The sequence below is a fragment of the Perissodus microlepis genome, chromosome 18 (assembly GCF_051167445.1).
Source record: "Perissodus microlepis isolate ML-2025 ecotype Zambia chromosome 18, ASM5116744v1, whole genome shotgun sequence".
NCBI classification, from domain to species: Eukaryota; Metazoa; Chordata; class Actinopteri; order Cichliformes; family Cichlidae; genus Perissodus; species Perissodus microlepis.
The window spans coordinates 17942516-17963396 of record NC_140478.1 but is presented as its reverse complement, the minus strand read 5'-3'; the positions used below and the strand labels follow the sequence as shown (position 1 = coordinate 17963396).

The 20881-nt window shown below is 41.3% G+C and overlaps 2 protein-coding genes across 4 annotated transcripts in view; both read right to left on the bottom strand.

Annotated features, from left to right (window-relative positions):
* Positions 1-2166, bottom strand: part of LOC146367672 (tensin-3-like) — a 32758-nt gene extending 30592 nt beyond the window's left edge. The window contains exon 1 of one of the 2 annotated variants that reach the window (XM_084911444.1): positions 1732-2166. The gene's annotated coding sequence lies outside the window, so the exon portion shown is untranslated. The remainder of the gene's footprint in view (positions 1-1731) is intronic. The other variant, XM_084911446.1, reaches the window with a different exon arrangement.
* Positions 2167-2864: 698 nt separating this feature from the next.
* Positions 2865-18622, bottom strand: dspa (desmoplakin a). Of its 2 annotated transcripts, none has more exons than XM_084911442.1 (24): positions 18216-18622; positions 17116-17200; positions 16815-16933; positions 16422-16563; positions 14918-15043; positions 14480-14539; positions 14178-14345; positions 13974-14078; positions 13790-13885; positions 13573-13698; positions 13235-13387; positions 12990-13144; positions 12635-12761; positions 12320-12506; positions 11732-11931; positions 11369-11550; positions 11080-11218; positions 10186-10379; positions 9897-10059; positions 9645-9728; positions 9444-9551; positions 9041-9139; positions 7047-8861; positions 2865-6651 (listed from the first exon to the last, which is right to left on the bottom strand). In XM_084911442.1, exons 1-24 carry the CDS (start codon positions 18452-18454, stop codon positions 3430-3432), a joined length of 8094 nt encoding a protein of 2697 aa, XP_084767568.1. In that variant the 5' UTR covers positions 18455-18622; the 3' UTR covers positions 2865-3429. The 2 variants fall into 2 exon arrangements, with proteins under 2 accessions (XP_084767568.1, XP_084767569.1); XM_084911443.1 differs by having other exon boundaries at positions 8364-8861; positions 18216-18619.
* Between the last annotated feature and the right edge of the window lie 2259 nt (positions 18623-20881).

Sequence of the window (20881 nt, the reverse complement as noted above, 5' to 3'; positions counted from 1 at the left end):
ACCCATTTGTTTTTTTCTCCCTCTGTCGTGTGGCTGGAGTCCCCTGATAATATTTAGCGATTACATCTAACAGCCTTCTAATAACTCTGATACCATCAGCTTCACCATTCGAAAACCGCCATGTATTCACACTTGGCGTGAGTGTGGCACCATGCTGTGGAATAACATGCTCACAGAGACATGACAGGCTTTAAGAGCCCAGAGAAGGACAAGGCCACAGTTTGTTCTGGCCTTTTCCTGTCAGGGGCTCTGTATGTTTATGCTGTGGCTTTGACACCCATTCACTGCTGAAGGACTGAAATAAACAAGCCCTGAGAACTATTGAAAAAAGCCACAGACGTGGATGCGGAGTATTTTTAGTATGTTTATTTTGTAACTCTGGAACTCTAGCATGTATTTGTCTCACATTTTCACGAGGCATTTTGAAGGAAATAAAAATGACAGCCCTGGCTCTGAGCAAATCTGTGCACCCAGAAGACTCCTAAAGCAGTCCCTAATTACCATTTTCAATCCCAGGGTCAGCGTGGAATGTGCTCCAGAATGGATTACGTTAGCACTCTCCCTTTTTCTATCCCTGCCACCCTCTCTTTTTCTTTAAAACAATTTTTGCCACTTTATTGCTTTCATACTCCAGGTCTCCTCTCTGTTTAATGACTTGCACATGTACAGAGAGTGGTGCTGTGACAAAATGAAATGCCCCACTACTCTGTCTCATGCTGGGATCACAGTGTTCTGCTTACAGTACACAGTCCCAACCCTCTGCCAACCCACCTGTCCAAACTACACTATCGGGATCCCCATTCATGTGTTGCTCTGCCAGCCCTTTCTAAGTGCCTCCTGTTACCAGTCATGCAAAATAATAATAATAACTCATTTCTTTTCGCCTGGAGGGTTAGATATTAGTCATGCAACTCTAAATTAAACCAAATCTTGGAAGAGTTCAGCCTGTAAAATGCTCACAACAACTCACAAACTAGTTGCAAGAGGGTGTAAATGCAGGAAGACGTAGACTCTGTACCTGCTATCATGTAAGGACACTTGTGCATGTCATCAACAATGGCTGCCTGAGAATCATAGCCTTAAGGCTGCACATACCATGCAGCAGCTCTAGCTCAAAAGACAGACAGAAAGAAAAAAGACAAACTTTCTTAATCAGTCATGTCTCTCGAATACTCGTTCATGAGTACAACACCCCAAACAGAAAGGTAGGCCCTATCGCTGTTGAAGCTTTCTGGACTACTGGACGCAAGTCCTCCATAGTCCCATATGTTTCACATTATAAAAGGTCTTTAGTAGACCATAGCCCACAACAGCAAGGAACCCCAAATTATAGCTATTGCAGAATACAATCCACTGGGGTAAACGTTTAAAAACTAAAAAGACTACTAAGCCTGACTTTAGGAAGTTTCAGTAAAAGGCATTTAAATAGTTCTATTTAAAAACATGATGTAAAAATAAAGACATTAAAAAATCTGATCAGAATGAATGACTCGCTTGCCTGTTTTCAGAATTTTTACACCAGAGCGCGCACACACGCACGCACACCCTGTTTCTAGCCAAAGTAAATACAAAGCATTGCCCTGTTTTACTCTGTGGACGACCTCACTGCAGTGTGACTGTTGAAAAGTTCTCCACAGAGTGGAAGTCTCATCCCGCTTTTTAAAGCGCTGACCAGCCCCAGTTAAAACTCTCGTCTTCTTCTGGCGAACTGTTTCGGGCAACACGCCTTACCTTTTTTAAAGTGAAAGCGACGACTTGTTTTTTTTTCGGGGGTGAGTCTTCTTTTCCTCCTTTTTTAAGCAAGTTTAAGCTGTAGAAAGAAAAGGAATATGATAAAGTCCGGAGTCTCAAAGAGCCCTCAGCCGTCAAACAGGCTTACTGCGGGCTGGGAGGCTCATTTTCCTCTGCTGGAATGCGCTCTCTGGCTATTCGGAGTTTGCTTGGACCCAGGGGCTTCTTTCGCTCCTTTCTGTCACTGCTGGTAATAAAATAAAATCTTGCTCGTATCCTGAAAAAAAAAGGGAAAACCTGCTGCTGCTATTTCTCCTGTGCCTCCAAAACACTTCCTCTAGTCCAGGCTACCGCTGCAGCCGCCACAAGTCCTGGCATGGGATAGTCCTCCTACCGCTCCGCCGTGGGTGTCTGCCTTCTTCCCTCCCCTTTCAACCTACCTCCCCTCGCTTTGGCCTCCTCCCTCTGCCCCCTTCCATTTGTTTGTTCTCACCCTCACTACTCATACACAGACTTTAACTTCCTGCCACCCCACACCCACATAATCACCTTTCATATGACTGCTGTACAAGTAAATACATATTCATGACATAATGAAATATATAATTGTAAGAAATTATAACCAACCGTTTAAAACCTTTAATATATAAGTAAGTTTAAATTAGGCCACAACTTTTTAATGTTTTATAAATGTACATTTTATTTCCTCAGTAGTTCACAGGTGTATTACGAATATTCAAACCGTCAGGTATTTTTTTTTTTTTTTTTTAGAATAGTCACTTTATTACATTAACATAGACCGAGTTCAAATTACACATATTATAAGGATCTCCAGTGGTCCAAATCAACCTCCTTCAGAAGGTAAATCTTGGGTCTTTCATGATATCTTATGCAATGTTTTTATTTATTTATGTAGTTTATTAACAGATATTTCAAGCCACCATCAATCAATTGAAGAGTGAAACTTCACTCTCAATCTGTGTAAGATCAAGGGTAATATAGTGAGTTGCATTTAAACAGGGGTCCCAGAACAACTTTAGCATTACAATCAGAGTCATCCTTATAAACAATGCTGTCTAGCTAGCTTCTCCTACGCAACAGCTAATTTAAATGAACCAGGACAAAAATGCATGTAAAATTCTGTAACAACTTTATTTTGATAGCGGGCAACAGCATTTTAGTAGCAACAATTTTCTACAGTTACAATGTAAAATATGTTGTATTGCAATGTAAAACATATATTGCTAAGCTTCAGGATTTCCAATTAACAACAACAAAAATGTTCTTTCAATAATGCATGAATTAACCTGTTATGTTCACACAACACAACAAAAGCGAAATTTATTCAGAGGTCACGTTAAAGACAAAATCAACAGGCATTTATTATGTATTGCTATAAAAAGTCATCATGTAGTAAAATGAACTGAAATAAGGTTATATCTACTAAAAATCTATTGTGATAAAGGAGTAAATAGCACTCAGCATCTAATATTGAAACTTATCATTACAACCTGCAAACAAAAAAAGGTCTAAAAAAAAAAAACCCAAACAAAAACAAAACACCTCCCCAATCTTTTAAGTACAATACTTCTTTTTTGTTTTTTTAAAGAAAATGGTTATAAAAAAAAAAGCAAACAAGCAAACTGCAAAAAACATGCTACTCTTATGTGATTAATTATTATCATTCTGTGGAGTGAATTAAAAGTGTGTGTTAGAACTATAAATGGTACTGCTGGTGGATGTAAAGGTCATAGTAGAGGTGTAATCCACACTGCCTCTACGTGATCCACTCCTCGAGCCGGTACGAGACCCAGCCCTTGAGCCAGAGCGAGATCCTGGGTTAGAGACATTGTAAGGGCTGCTGATTCCCTTGGTAGACACAGACGAGGCTTGCAGCATCTTCATGCCATTGCTTTCCTCCACCATGCAGCTGTCCATGGCTTCTTTGTAGGATATTTTCAGTTTAGTCTTGGGACAGGTCAGGTTCTTCTGGTGGTTCCAAGTATCTTGAAGCTTCTGGGCCCCCTGACCGTCTAGCCATTTTCTGCGGATAGCCTCTTCAATACTGACGCGACGTCCAGTGCCAGGTTCAATCAGGCCCCCTGTCAGGTACTGAAACTCCAAAAATCTCTGGCCAGCCTCATAAGGCAGCCATGTCTCCTTGACTGCTTCTGCCGCAGACATCCTTCTTTTAGTCTTCACATCCTCAAAGCCAACATAAGCTTTCTGGGCAGGTTTCAGTTTACTGGCCATGCTTTCATCAATGATGCTCTGATGGACAGCATCTTGCAGTGACAGTCTCTCACCAGTAGCAGGGTTGATGATACCACCTGTGCATGCCTGGGCCTCCAGCAACCTCTGTGCTGTAAGAGTGTCAACTATGCCTCTTCTAAGCGCTTCACTAACAGTTATTTTCTCCAAGGTCTCTGTGTCAAATATAGCCCCCACAGGGCTGTGGTCATCAAACATCTCAGGGGGAGAGACTGTAATAGATATACTGTTGAAGCGTTTACGGACAGTAGGAGAAGATGGTGTTGTGTGGGTGGGGCTGCTGCAGGTGATCATGTCATCAACATTGCTGGCTGCAATGGTCATTTCAAGGCTGCTGCTTCTGCTGGCAATTTCGTCAGCAAATTGGGTCAAGGTCATTGTTCCAGCACGATACTTATCCAAAGTGCTCTGGTTAATGACACCACGCTCTAGGCAGTCCTGAATATCATGTTGGATTCCAGTTTTTCTATCTACTATAACCAAGCGTGCAGAGCCATCTGACCCTGTTATAGTTATTTCCTCCCACTCACACTCCTGCTCTGACAAGTCCAGGAAAGTATCGTAGTCAATCAGCTCACGGTGGTAGGCCTCCCTCACTGACATTTCAAGCCCAGTGTCTGGATCAACGATTACAACCCGCCTCTTGCGTAGGATATTTGTGCGGCTCTCCTGCGTCTTCTGGGGCTTTCTCTTGTCTCTTAGTGGCAGCAGTAATAGACCTGTTTTTTCATCTTTGATGCACCTTTCCTTCAGCTGAAGATATGTCAGGTTTTCCTTGGTATTAGGATCAAAGAATCCTTTTGTGTCATCCCCTTCATAAGATAAGATTTCATTCATCTCCTCATCAAAGTATCCTCTCTTATAGGCAACAGCAACATCAATACGATGGCTCTCTTTGGGGTCAATAATCCCACCACTGGCAATCTGAGCCTCGAGCAGTCGGATTCCATGACCCTTCTCAATAAGATCTTTCTCAATAGCTTGGAAGAGGGATATAGTTTTTCCTGTGTTTGGGTCTCTGTATCCTATTACTGCCTTCTCTGCAGACAACAGCTTGCTCTTAAACTCCTTCCCTATCAGACCCCTCTTGCTGGCGTCTTCCACTGTCAAGAAAACATTGTTGACTGGATCAACTATGAAGCCAGAAGCAGCCTGGGCCTCAAGAAGCTCCAACGTGGTGCCTCTCATAAGCAGACCCTCCTTCATTGCCTGATAAAAAGGTAGTATTCTGTCATTGGCTTCATCATAGATCCCGGCAATACAGGTAGAGCCATGAAGATAGGTCTTTAGCTTGTCTTCAATATCTCTGCTAGTGAGTTTGCCCTGACTGAGCTTCTGCAAGTCAGTTTCATCCAGAAGTTCAGATCTGATGAGTTTCAAGACAGAGACTTCACGACGGAGACCTTTCACTGTCAAGGGTTTTTCTGGACCAGAGATCAGAAGCAAGCCAGAAACAGGTTCCACTGTACACTTCATCCGAAGGTCATTGTAAGTTGTCTTCTGTCCAGTTGTTGGATCCAGATAGCAGGTTGGTTTTTTAGTCAGAGCCCTGTAGAGGTCCTCGTCAATAAGATTGCGGTCCAAGGCCAGATCTTTTGGTAGGAAGACACCCAAAACAGGATCCAGTATACCCCCAACAGACTCTTGAGCCTGGAGCAAGCGGATGGTTGTCTCTTTGTCTATGTGGCCTTGTTTGCAAGCCTGACCCACAGATAACACTTTGCCAGAGTATGGATCTTTGAAACCTGTGCTAGCAGCTTCAGCTTTCAACAAGGCATCTCTGTCTTCTGTGTCTACAATCCCTCTTGAACAGGCGGTATCCACAGGCATCTTCTCATTAAATGCAGGATCCACTATGTAGCCTGTTGCTGCCTGAGCTTCCAGAAGCTTAAGGGCACTCTCTGGGCTGAGCATATCCTTGTTTTTGGCTTCGGTGAATGGGATTTTCCTTTGAGAAGTAGATGTCATACCAGCAATGATGCCACTGCCCTTAAGGTTAACCTGGATGTCTGCAGCTACCTCGCTCACTGTCCTTCTTCCCTTTAGGAGCTCATCTAGAGTAGCTTTACTAATGATACCACAGTTGCAAAGCTGATGGGCTGTAACTTTGCGGCGCACGCCGTCAAACAGAAGCTTTGAAGGATCAATGGTTTGGACCTTCTCATCTGTCTGGGTCTGCATATTCAGAGTATTGGGCCTCTGCTGCAGTCTGCGTATTTCTCTTTCCAGGGACTCCTTCTTGAGAGCCAGCTCTTTTGCCTCTTTCTCTGAGCTCAACAGACGGCTCTTGTACCTTTCTTCAATACTCGTTAGCTCCCTCATGAGCCTCTCGATCTCGCTCTTGAGGGAAAGCCTCTCTCGATCGGCTCTATCTCTGTCTGACTCGCACTGCCTAATCTGAGAACTTTTCAGCTCATACTGGCTCTTTATAGTGCTTAGCTCCTTGAAAATTGAATTTTTCTCCTCCTGCAGCTGTTGTTTGTTTCGACGCTCGGACTCTAGTGTGACTTTGATGCGATTGAGCTCCTCTTCTAACCGCAGCTGACGATTCTTGTCCTGCTCCAACAGTTTAATCCTGGACAGAAAACTATCCTTCTCCAGCAGCAGCTCACTGTATTTGCTTTGGGATTCTTGCACCACAAGCGAAGTCTGTGAAGAGATAAGAAAGTATATTGTCATGTATACAAGACATTTTCCCACATATAGAATACAAACAATTTAAATTAAATTACATGTCCTTCATTTGTTAGACCTGTCTGAACTAAAGTACATATTTGTGCATACCAGCATGTTAGTGTTAAACTGTTTAATGGTATGAATGAAGTTCATAAGTGCCATAAGTGAGTGGGTAAATGAAATGCATAGCTATTTTGTAAGTAAGTAAAAACATGCAAAAATGCTAAGCTAAAAGAGGCAAATCACAAATTATAGACGGCTACTCTGATATCAGGCTCACTTTTATTGCATGTATACCAAGTCATGCAAGGAGCGATATAAATTAGATGTGATGATTGGTAATGATCCGTCAGTACAATCAAAAATACCTCAATTGACTGCTTTTGGAATTTGTTTATTTCCGATTTAAGCTTTTCTCTCTCGTTGGTTAGGTCATTGATGAGACCCTGGAGCTCCGACGTCCTCTTGATGCTACTCTGGAGTTGGACATGCAAGGCTGAAATCTGAGTAGCACTTTCTCCATCAATAGCATCTTTGCTGAGCTTCATCTCATCTTTCTCTTGTCTAACGGTTCTCAGCTCCTCCTCCAATTTCAGTCTCTCCTTTGTGAGGTTCTGTGTCAGAGTCTTTAGCTTCTCAATCTCTGTGGTGTACTCATTAAGTTGGCGGCTCCTCTCCTCAATAGTCTTATAAAGGCTTTCATTACGCAGGTTTAGTTCATGAATACGGGTCAATTCCTGCTGGAGCTTCTGTTTCTGTATCTTCAGCTCAGCTGTTACACTTGCCAGTTCCTCCTTGGTGGCTTTGTGATCCCTCAGACTCTTATCCAGAGCCTCCTGAAGAGCCTTGAGATCCTGCTCATACTTTCTCCCAGAGGTGGAAGCCTCTATCTGAATTGATTTTAGCGAGCTAATTGTGGTGGTATGCTCTCTGCAAGTATGTGTCATCCTCTCCAACTCAGCCTCCATTCGCTTTCTACGAGTGAACTCCTCCTGAGTTGCCTGCTTCTGCTTTGCCAGCTCAGCTTCTTTCCCATCCAGAGAGCTTTGAAGTTCCCTGACACGGCTCTGCAGCCTGGCATAATTCTGCTCAGCCTTAGTTTTCTCACTGGCCTGCTTTTCCAGCTCCACTCGAGTGATACGGATCTCCTGCTCAGACACTTTCAGTTTGTTAATTGTCTCCTGATACGAAGTGTTCTTTGTCTTCAGCTCTGCCTCAGCTTGTTTCAGGTGATTTATTTCCAACTCCAGAGCTCTCCGCTTCTTCCCTTCTTCCTCCAGGTTAAATGTTAGGACGCTGATTTGCCGGGACTTTTCCTGATTGTTTCTGGTGGATTCCTTCAACTTGAGCTCATTCTCTTCTCTCTGCTGCTTGAGCGTTATCAGCTGCACCTCCAGCTCACTGCGCACCCTAGTCTCTTGTGCCACTGAGGCCCTCTGCTGGTTGACCTCCTGCTCTGTCCTGCTTTTCTGCTCCTCTGTAATAGCAATCGCCTGCCTCAGTCTCCTCAGCTCCTCCTCTACATCTCTCTTCTCAGCAGCGAGTCTTTCAAGTTGCAGCCTCAGCTCTGTTGTGTCTTCTTCTTTCTGCTGTGAGGCTTTCAGGATTGTGGTCTTGGTAACGTGGATCTCTGTCTCGTATGTCTGCTTAAGTTGATTAATCTCCTGGGTGCACTGTGTTCTTACCTTTGACATTTCAGATTCAGCATTTCGTCGACGTGCCGCCTCCTCCTCCAGCTGCATCTTCATCCTCTCAACCTCACGTTCCTTGTCTTTCACTGCCTTTTCTAAGTCAATCTTAGTCCAGCTGAGTTCTTCCAGTTCTTTCTGTCTGCGGCGAACAGCCCCTTCATACTCCTCTTGTTGGCTGTTGTAGCGCTCCTCTGCCAGCCTCCTTTTCCGTTTTTCTTCATCAAGTTGGTATTTAATACGCGTCAGCTCATCATTAAGCCCATGAAGCTTGCTCTGTGTGCTGTCCAGGCTCTCCTTGGCAGCATTAACCTGTATTACTGAGGTTCTCTTCACTTCCTCAGTACAAATGACTTGATCTTGTAACTGACTAAGCTCCATCTTATACTTGGCCATAGCATCCTCCAGAGACTTGTTTTTCTGGTTACGATCATTGAGGTCCTCCTTCAGACGCCTCAGTTCCTCCTCAAGCATCTCAATCTTGGTGTTCCTTATCTGAGGAAAGAAAGGGCGAAAACAGAAAGCACATCAGTTACATCCTGTCATACTCTCACATAAACCTCTTTTTAAATTTATCATTCATTCTTTTTCTAATATTAGAATTTATTATTAAAATATCATTAATTAACAGAAATACTAGTTTTTAAACAACAATATGCAAATTCAGTAACCACCTTCAGCTCTTCCATGTTCTTCAGCAACTCCCCTAAGAACTTATAGTAGTCACTAGAGCGGGTAAGTAGCTCTATATAATGAGTCTGTAGGTCACCTGCCTGATGAGACAAAATGAACAGATGATGAGTAATTTGGCAATGATTACATTTTTAAAGGACACAAAGAAATAAGGGAGTAACTTTAATTATATTATATAAGCCCAAAAGGAAATTATCCACTGTTCAATTCAACAAACAAATGGCAATTAACCAATAACTCCAAAAATATACAACGGCTAATTTCTTTTCCAAATGTGCAATAATAACAATGGCAATGCTCACAATAAGCATAAAGTTAGAATATTAATAAATATGCATATGAAAAGGTGATTAGAGCAAAGTGTTTGAAGGCCAACGTCCATACCTCTTGTCTGACAGCAGAAGCAGGGGACTGCAGCATAGTTCTCTTGATGGGAACATTAAGAAGAGTTTCCAGGCCTGAACTGTAAGAAGCCAGCTGCAGCTCATAGTCCTGAAAACATACAACGCAACATAAACTTTCATTTTGCTGTCTAGTCTAGCACACTTTTAGATGTATAACTGCATTTTAAATTCAACTTCCGACCTTTATAGAGGCAGCACATGTGTCTGCATTTTTCTGTACATCCTCTACTTTCTCTTTCTTTCCTTTGATTTCATTGTGAAGTGCCTATACATTAAAAACAAACAAACAAACAAACACAGAGTTGTTGCTGAATAATACAAAATCCATGAAACACATAGCAGTAAATAGTAGATATTTCCAAGTCAAAATCAGATCAGGCCAGTTGAAAACAATACAAAACAATAAACATGATGTAAACAGAGAAAGACATACCTTCTGCTGATTAAGGTGGTCCATTAGGGTCTGGATGTCACTGATCTTAATGGTCTGAAGGGTGTCCTGGCGCTTCCTGGCATTGTCTATCCACTGTCCCAGGGAAGTGCTGCCCTGCTGATAATGCTTTAACTGATTCCCCTGCTTCTCCAGGTCCCACACTCTGAAGGAAAAGGAAGTGGAAGGAATGAAAGAATATTTTTAGTGTTGTTACCAGCAATGGTGAATGGGCAACACAGAAAAATAAGTATTGGACCAATATGAACATGGACGAATAATTCTACCATACCTGCTATCTATCTGTGATTGGATACGGCGCCAGCGGTCAGTCAACTGATGCACCAAGACTGAGTATTTGGATAAATCTATGTCGCATTTGTGGAAGGAGTCAGAAATTTGACCATTCAAGTGCACTGCTGTAGAAAGCTCAGACTCCATAGATGTCAGCAGGTCTCTTTTCTGTTCCAAATCACTCTTCATTTGCTATAATACAGAATAACAGACGCAAAAAAAGAATACTTAGAACCATTTATCTAAAACTAACTTGAGACAAAAGCAGACATTGGCATCTGGTTATTTCATACACACAAAAAAAGTATCAAAAGACTAAACTCTTAATAGTGTTGAGTCAAAGTAAAATCTCAAGGTTTTTATCACCAAAATGTTTTTGTTTATTTTTATCACTGCTAGTAAAAAGGAGCCAAGAAAAATGATTGTAGATTTCGATCCCTACTTGCATAAAAGCAGCTGCAATGTCAAAACACTCCTATAAAAATTTTAAGTGTGCCATTTAAAATGTGTGATAAAGAAATGGCAGCAACTCATGATGCAGAAAAATTACTAATATTATAACATTGTTATAACACATTTTATAGCCCGATGAGCCATTTAACACTGGCTCTGAATTATAACCTTTAGAGCAACCTGCTTTCAAAGAAAGCTGAAAAGCTTATTAATAATACACTATTTTTACATCATTCAACTCATATTAGTAGCCTATGTTAATCTACCACAGACATACTGGTACTGGAATATAGGCTGATATTAAATATTTATTCATGTATTTTTTGTTCTTGCCAGCCTAGATGATACAATTCTAAGATACAGATGGGAGCTCAGAGAAGGATTACATTTCAGCAAAGCAAGAGACAACACAGACGAAAATATAAAATGTGCATCAAACCTTTAGTGTGAGCCGCTGGTTTTCCAGCTCCCGAGGATCCAGAGAGCTGGTCTCCTTCTCGGTCAGTCGGGCCTCGTGAACTTTAATGATATCCTCGACCTGGATAAGGCTCTGAAGCAAGGCCTTAAGTGCTGATAGTCTGTTGCAAAAATGTAGTCAAGACATTAAAAAATAATGTTAAGGATATTGAACTTGTAAGAACAACTACAACTTCTGTTCCTACACTTTATCACTTTTTTTTTTTTTTAAACAGCCTTTACTCAACCATGACAGAATGGATATAATGTACCTCTGAAGGTAGGTTGACTGGAGGTCCTGCAGGCCTGCAAGTTTTTGACTGATTACATCTAATTCAGAGCGAAGGAACTTGGCTTGCTCCGAGTCCGCAGGAATCCCTTCCAGCTGCTTTGTAATCATCTCTCGGAGGCGCAAGTACTCATCGTAAATTGAGTCAAGGTCTTGGTTCATAGCCTAGAAATTAATATTATCTGATATTCAGTTAAATCAAATCTTAAAATTTATTTTTTTCCTTTCAAAATGAGGGTTTCATGATGCTATCATCGCTAATAGACTGTAAATGATCTTATGTAATACAATGTGAGTATTATCTATATTTTTTATATTTTATTTATACTTTATAAGAATAAATTACCTGGAGCTTCTGAATATGCACTGAGCACTCATACACACTGTTATCCCCCAGAGGAATGTGGAGATGACTGGTAAGACCGGATTCAGCCAACTCCAGCCTGCGTCGAAGCTCATGCAGACTAGTGAGCAGTGTGAGGCTTAAGGAGGTCACCTTGGCCTTTTCCTCTTTTGGGGATTCTGTCTCTTTCTCCCCTTTATTGACTGACAAAGATGAATTTATTGACATAAAAGCACTATTTTCTTAAAAAATCAACTTCAAAGATTGTGTTGGTTTGCCCTTATACAACATTCATGGGTGAAGCATACACCCTTCTCTTTGGTTTTGGATTTTTGTTTTACACTTTTAACAATGGCTCATAATGACTAATACAACTGCTAAACTCCAGAATATAAACTGATTACAAAATACTGATTAAGATTAATATAAATGAATAAAAGTAATTTTTATTCATAGTTAAATCTGCTGCTTAAAGCCAGCTTTGCTAGCATGGTAAAGCAGACAATTGTAACGAGAAGAAAAAGGTCATAACAATCCAAAGTAACAAACAGTTACACTCGTAGGAATAGGGCAAAGAGAATTTAAACTCACTGTACGCAGGCAGCTGGATGATCAGTGTATCATAGTGGGCCTGGGCCTTGTCAAAGTTGCCCTGGATTAATTTCTTTTCTTCTTCCCCAAACATTTCAGAACCTTGACTGGTACGCATGAACTCCTGGTAATGAGTCTCCAGTCCTTTGATGACATTGCGGTACTCCTCAGGACGCATCTTTGACAGCTGCAGGACAATAATTGAGAAGGGTTAGACACAGCACCAGGCACAATGAAACAATGGAAACAGGGGCAAACACAAACTTTGCTTAGTATGAATGCAATATTTCATTTTAATGTTTTTCGTGATCTTACCATGTTGATGGTGAGAGAGTTGATGTAATTGATGTCTTTCAGGCAATACTGCCAGGAAATGAGACTCTTGATGTTGATGAAGAGTTGATTCCAGATGCTCATGATGGCTTCATAATACTGCTCATTTCTGGGGAACGGCACAAGCAAACAGTCACTTTTTAAAAGAAACTGCAAATGTAGAAAAAATTATGACAAAGTTACCACAAGGAAGAACTGGATAAAGCAAAACTGCAGAAAAAAAATGTCCCACAATGCATCCAGTACTGTATATGAAGCAAAGCATCACATTCTATAGAGCAGAAGAATAAGATGAGCTTCAGCAGGCTAAATCAATATGTGACTGAATGTTTCTTACTTGGTGGCGATTCCGATGCTGAGGGGGTTTGGCGGGGGGATGAGCAGGCACACCGAGGGAATCATCATGGCGAGACCTCCTGGCCCCGTCACAAGCCACTTGCTGCGCTGTGAGTTGTCCTTCAGGATGCCCTCATTTCCTTTCATAATACCTTTCTGAAACACGCAGATCATACTGAATTATACCTGCAAGATTTAACTCTTCTATTCTATTTATATGTGTGTGGGTGTAAAAATGTATCTTACCTGGTCTTGTTTAAAGTCACATAAGGCCTGGACCATGATCGGGCCGCTGCTCTTTTCCTCGGGGTTGCGAGGCTTCAGCCTGACAATAGACTTGGACTTGCTGACCAGACTTTGGACCTGCCTCTTATTCTCCATGATGCGTGCTTTCTCTGTCTGTGTGAGAGCAGATCGAAGTTCTTAACTGAGCTATAAAAGTTAGATACTTTCATGTAGTCTTTAAAAAACTGGCCTTAATGATTTCCATGTCACTTAAGAGGAAAAGTTTGAGTTTAGCATGTACAGGAAAATCAATTTAGGTGTTTCCCGTGGTATTGTAACCAAGCACTACAAAAAGATACCTCCAGGTTTTTCAGGAGTTCGGTGAGTTTGTCCAGGGGTGTGTTCTTGTCACAAGTGAATTTGCTTCGAATTGTCTCGTGCTGCTTCTGTAGCTTCATATAGGTCTCATTGGCCTCCTTGAAAAACTGAGGAATAAAGGTTTGTTATTAGTTACATAAAAACATACAAGGCTATATACTTTTTTTAATCAAACTAGAGGTAGATATGAGCATTTACTTGGCTGTAGGCAGAATTCTCTTTCAAATGAACATGGATGCATTTAGTGATCTGCAGAAGCCAGCTCCACTGGGTCTGTAAGGTGTCCATGTAGGCCTGTGGGCACAAATGGACATCTCAGCACAAAACTGCAGAATAATGCACTGTTTGAAATTAAAATGAAAATGAAACCAGAACACCTTACGTCAATCTTATCAGAGGCAGGATGGTTGTTGGCCAGAAGGCTGTCTGATTTCACCTTCAGCTTGTTTAACTCTTTCTCCTTCACCTCCAGGTCTCTCATCAGCCTCTGTCAAAAAAACGAAACAAAACAGAAAGTAAGGACTCCACAATGCCCAGAGAACCAAAACACACAAGACATAAGGAAAAAAGAAAAGGCGATTCTCACAGAGTAGCTCTCTTGCTTCTTGGGGATGTAATAGTCGATGTTCTTGTCTCCCCAGTCAAAGATTAGTTCTTCCTCCTCTCTCTCGTTCACCCAAATGATGGCCTGGGAGATCTCCTCGATGATGTTCTGAAGCTCACGCAGCTGATTCAGACGGCTGTGGGATATTTTCTGAAACAAAGCAAATTTCAAATTGTAATAATGATAATAATGTGAAAACTAAAGACTCCGACAAACTAAAACATGTTTCTAAGAGGTTATTTATTTATTTAGGTTTTATTAGTATCGTTATTATTGTTTTTTACCATCAGGCTTTCCCATTCTTGGTCCAGTAGGGAGAGGTGGTACTTTTCACCATTTGCACTCTAAAGAAAGAGATGTTTAATTTAGCTCCGTTTTGAAAATGCCCACAAAAATACTTAATGCACAGTGGGCATAGAAAGCAAGGGGTAACTTACAATACAATAATATCACATTACGCTACAAATGCAACACTTAATAACAAAACATTAAGTAACTCAAGACGGATGCATTATGGTATTCATTTAGTCATCTATTTTTCTGTTATTCGGTTAACTGTCAGATTGGCTCCCTCCCCTGAGTTTCTTCTTCTGCACCATTAATGCACCCCTAATGCAAAGAATGGCATGGCATTTTTATGTTTTAAAGAATAACCTTTGAGCTAAAAGAGAAGCTTTATGAGAAACTTCATAGTGTGGGTCAGGCAGAGGACAAAAACTTACCAGTTCATCTCTAGCACGTTCCACTTCTGAGCTCCTTTGAATGGAGCTGTGGAAACTGTTGTGACTTAGGATTTGCTTTTCTATGGCAGCGGAGTCATCTCCCCATGGAGCGGTCTCAACCATGCGCTATAAGATGAAGAATAACAGTTTATCTAACATGCTAAACTACACACTGAACTGGAAAATAAAGTGTTATGTGGAATACCCAAATGCTTGGCCCTATCAAGGTTTATTAAGTATTAAATGCAGGAAATAATACGGTAAAATTCATGTCTTGACTTATTTACCTACCCTGTAGGTCCTCTAGGTGTCAGTATAAAATCATTAAGTGCATTGTTAAGCAACTATTCCAACTATTCCCCCCCCCCCTGTTGAAAGCACTTAGCTTTGATAGGAGCTCTGCCAACAAACCAACTCAAGTCAGTCTCTGTTCTTTACTTGAATGTTTTTCTTTCTCTCTCTCTCGCCTCTCTCTTAAGGCTTTTGTTCTCTTGCCACTCCCTTTTGCTTTTATGAAAACTTAACTGAAGCTACAGACAAAGGGTCTGACATTAACCAGCATGGTTTAAAGTCTAACAGGAAAAGGTCAACAAAGGCATGTACTGGAATGTCAGCACATTAGCTGAAAGCCTAACTAGCAGCACAAGGCCACATTAGGTGATCTGTCTCTAGCTTTGTAGCCATTTAAGAAAAGCAATGCCCAGCATGCATAAACTGATAGAGAAAATATGTTTTGACAGCAGGTAAATGAATTATGACACACAGAAGGGTGAGGCTGGACAAGCTGAATGAATAATAGGGTGTGTTTCTAGTGAGGTGAGAGGTCTGGGGAGGCCATTTTCCCACGAGCATGTTAAGAGATAGGCTAAACTGCCCTGTGCAATAGCAACTGACTCAGTGAAGGGTGTCATATATCACACTCCCTTACTTTTTGCAGCCACAGCTTTTTCACCCTCTCATTTCCTGCTCTATTTATTTCTACCTCTCTCTTTCTCTTGCTCTCTCTCCCTGTCTATCATTGGCACTCTCTTCCCTGCTTTGTTTCAATCCTCCTACACCCCTCTCGGCTTCTTTCACTCACGGATCAGGTTTTGGCAGGTTTTGTCCAGATGGTTTCAGTTACGAGTGGTCAGAAAGCCTGATAGAAAAAGAGCACAACCTTGCCTTCCTCCTTTTGCATAAAAAATGATGCACACTAGTGCACCCACGTAGGCATGCATACACAAAGAGTTACAATTATTCAGCCAGAACAAACAGCTCAACTCGCACGATGACCCTAAAAGCGTCAGACGTGGTTTCTGATGCTAGTAAGAAGGAATTGGTGTGCAAAAACTGTAATTGTGACAACTGATTTCTAAAGTTTTTGCATGTTTTAAAGTGGTACAAAGATCCCTGAAAGGGAGGCAGGGTTACTCTGCAGAGATCACGAGCCTATCCCGTGGCTGAGTTTAACCATGCAGCATATATTTGTTGTGTTTATTGTCTCTGAACATGCGGGGCTCACCTTTTGTTGGGAAATCCAGCCCATAGCATCATTAAACAACTTCCCCCCATCAAAGCTTCCACTGCCTCTATTTCGTCTTATAGTCACGCTGCCCACAAGCTGCTGAGCAATAGCGGCATACATGTGCTGGAACTGTTCGATGCTGCAGAGTTTTACAAAAGAAAGAAAGAAATACTTTGAATCTTTTAAAATAAACACTAATACACAAGCTGATTATAAGTGCATATAATCTCTAAACCCACATACATATACAAAAGTGTATTCAGGATTACTCATACTGCTACACAGTAATGAATTAATGCATGCAAATGCAAACCAAGACAGTACACAGACTCACTCACACGAGTGTACACCTGCACTTTGCAAAGACAAACATACTGCATCCTGTTTTACCTTCTGAAAACACCATTTGGTACACGCAATTGATTCATGGTTTGGCCACAGTTCCTCAGCCGCTCGATGGATTCTTCAGCAAGAAGTAAAAACCTCTCAGCATCCTTCACGGAACCCCCCTATAAAATCACGTAAATCACACACTGACATCTTACATGCTGCAAAATTGTGTTAAGCTACTGTCACACCTAAATTAAGAAGACTTTTTTTAGTATTCTATATGATATTTTCCCTATAACCAAAGGTTAAAAAACACAAGTCAAATCTGTTGGGTTCAGCGTAATATGCCAAAAATACTTACAGTCCGGAGAATCACTTTGGCTCTTTCCAGCTGATCACGACACTGTTGTTGCAAGAATGCGGCTTTTTGCTGAATAGAATTTGCACTGCACATGGGGGAAAAGGATTATTATTCAGAAAACAATGAAGCAGTATTTATTTCTTTATGTACACAGAGAAATTTTGTTTAACATGATTGTAAACGACTCGCGTAACAACATAAGCAGAAGAGGTAAAAATGAAGAAAATGAATGCTAGGTTCTGGGGATTTTTAATGCTTTGAGTACACAAAGTTTCAAAGACAGATGCTGTGAATTGCTTTTCACGGAAACTGAAGTGAACAGACGCAGATCTAACTTTCTTGAAATAAAAAGCATTTAAAAATGACTAGTCTGCATTTTATTCCCGTCCACAGTAGTTATGGAGATGACAAAAGAGCGATTAGTGCAAAAGGGAAAAACAGACGCTGTAATCTTTCAACTCCACCACATCCACCGCATAGTATTTTTTTATTTTTTTTATTTCACCACATTATTGAAAGCGAAATAGCTCGACAGTTTTTGGTGCTGACATCACCATGAATTACAGTAGTGGGAGGATGTTTCAATGTGACTCGGAAAATTGCGCAACATGTCAGGATTACTTGGGTACGTATTCCTGGGGGAAATGAGAAAATGACGACTCTGGTAAGGAGATCGAGGCTGTGTGACTGACGAAAGACTAGTTTTAACCACTAATGCAGGCCAACGTCACAAATGCACTGTGCTGTGCAGTTTCCATTTTATGTGTGCTTGTTCTAATCAAAGGTGGGCTTCCAGTGATCCCCCCCAGTTATCTGCTTGATTACATGTTCAATTATATAATTTAAGAACTACTTCATCAAAATAAATAAATGCTCCCAACTTGCCAGTAATCAGCTGACAAAACCTTGCATACTATGTAAACTAGTTTCGTTTTCTCCCAGGTAATTCCATTCTTTTTTTTAATGCGTCACCTAAGACCCCGGCTACTTTCCCCCGTCGTATATGCGTATGCATTTTACACTTTACAATTACAAATACACCGGCAATTTTCCCACCACTGAAGCCTCTCAAAAGCAACAGGTGATTTCAGGGCACTTACCTGATAGCACCGCCGCCCCCACCCATGCTAACTTGCATGTTCTGCCCTCCGACACCTCCGCCGTGCTCGGAGTGCCTGGAGAAGGTGGTGTAGGTGAATCCGCCATCCCCTGCTTGGTATTCCCCTTGGAAGCCGTTTCCACCGAACACGTCGTTTCTGTAATTCGACAACTCCGGTCGTGAAGTACTTCTGCTCATGCCGCTCATGGGCAGTTTTGACTGGGATCCGTGCAGACTCATTGTTTACGAGTTTGTTTTGGGTAGCTCTTGATATTTAAAATTTTAAAATAATAACTTTTTCGTTGTCTTTTTTCTCTGCTTTTCGGACAGCAGACAGACCTTGCGCCTCTCCCCGCCCCGTCTCCTGTTGCGCAGATAATGGTGTGTTGAGAATAGACGGAAGCTGGCTGCTTTTGGACTAAAGAAACCACACCTTGGTGTGTTTACGAAACACAAGCGAACACAGTCCTGTGTGGGAAGATAAGTGCTGGGCATGTCCTTTCACTCTCAGTGCGTATTTTATGTTGTAATACCACTTGATAGAATTATAAAGTACAGTAGAGGTCCAACTTTACGCAGTAGAGCTGGGGGAGGCGGGGGGACTAACCTGACTCCAATAATCACATAGGCTTACATTATATATTTTGCTATTCCGTTTATCCTGTGTGGAGTCGCTCCATACAATTCACATTTTCCATGAAATTAATTCTTAAAAAGTTTTTGTGTGTGCTTATGAAGCCTCCCTGTTACTTTATTGATCTTGAGGGTTAACTGTAACTATTTTTCTTCCCACAATTAATAGCTCCTTGTGTCCTCCTGTTTGCTCCTTGCCTCCCTTTATACAGACCAAAAATAAATTTAAATGAAAGCCTGGCAAGTACTGACAGTAATTAAGACGCAATGCAATCAGCTCACTGAATCCCCAGGGGAGGGCATGGAGGTTGTGGTTACATGAAGCATTTATCATCTTGAGTTCAACATTCTTGAGGTCAGAATGAAATTCATGTGAGTTCATAGTTTTCCAGAAGTGTTGAAGAAGACACTTGTGTCTGAGCTCTGAAGAGTGAAAGGGCGTGAGAAAGACAAAGAGGCATAGTAGGGAGGGGTACACACCTACAGTGCCTGTGTTTTAAAAAAGATGTTGGTGCAGATTTGTAGGTGCAATCACTTCTTGGAATGTGATTGTATCTTATTTTGCTGGTAGGTGATAAAAGTAAATATAGATCGATCTGACGAGGAAAAAATATCCCATAAAGTGTGTGCAATTATCTTTTTCAGCAGAAAGTGACAATAGTTCACTTTGCTGATTGAGTGTGCCCTCTGGTGTTTTAACCTATAGCCAACGGACACATACTTACTCCTCGACCTTCCCCTCAGACATGCGATAACAGGGAGGAGGAGATAGTTGGGGGAGGGAGGCATGGACGCCGGTGACTTTAAGGAGCCAACGCCCTAAACTGGAATTTTCATACCGTTTTCAGTCGCTTCGTTTCCCACGCCAAACTTTTTGATTGCGGTTGACAAACTTGGCATAGCTTGCCTATGCAAAATATTTTCAGCAGTAGTGCAAATGTTTCACCGAGATATGGTTTCATTTATAAACGCAAAGCAACACAAAATGAATATGTGATAATAAATGTTTCTCGAAAGTCCAGAGTCCCACTCTGGAAAGACACACCCTATATCGAAGCTCAGGTGGGTTGGTTGTGTGTGTGTGTGTGTGTGTGTGTGCGTGTGTGTAATACATGATACCCAAACAAAAGACACTGCAAGACTGAACTTGTAGAGTTTGTCTAAAACCAGTCTAGTAACAGCTTTTGTTTTAAAAGCAATAAAGTGAAAACTGGGATGGTGGACTTTCTGTACTCTGTCATTAGATAATGTGACATTTTACCCTGCAGGATAATTCCTCTGGAATCTTTCTGTTGCATCAGATAAGTCAAGGTGTTGCAACTGCTGCAGACATGGTTCGTTAAGTCAGATTTGGTAATACTGTCATCGTGCAGTGGAGAAGCCACTCTTTATTCTTTCCGTCTGCATGATTCATTCAGATATACATGGAAGAGACGCTGGTGAAAGTAAGCAGGCTGTTGACTTTCTCTTTAGTTCAGCTTATAGTAAATATATAACCTAATGTTTGTTTCCAGGTCTCAAATCCATCATGGGCTTTGCTAGAACACAGATGTGAAGGTCACTAAATCAAATGCAAGGCTGCAAAAGCTGAATAAAAATATGCACTTTAAACGAGCATTAAAGGAGTTCACTCAACCATCCAAATCCGTTCCAACATTATGTCTAATTAGTCACACTTACCCTGATACCAGCTAATACTGTAACCTCACACATTTGATATCATTTCCAGACACTGATACTGACATCATGCACTGAGTAAACAGGAAAAATGAACCCTGACAGCTGGTATATTTAACTGCAGGCAAGCGACACTGTGTCACCCATTAACCTGTTGTCCACACAGATGGTTCTTCAGACTTTCCAGTGTGCAGAACAATACTGTAAAAGAGACATTTCCTCAAGATAACTTACAAGAAAAACAAAAAATGCTGTAGTGCATGAGTCAGGGATCTGGGATTGTCACGCTTGTTAACCCAGCAATAGAAAAACAGAAACTCTGCTCACTTTTTGATGTTTTTTTTTGATGGATGGAAT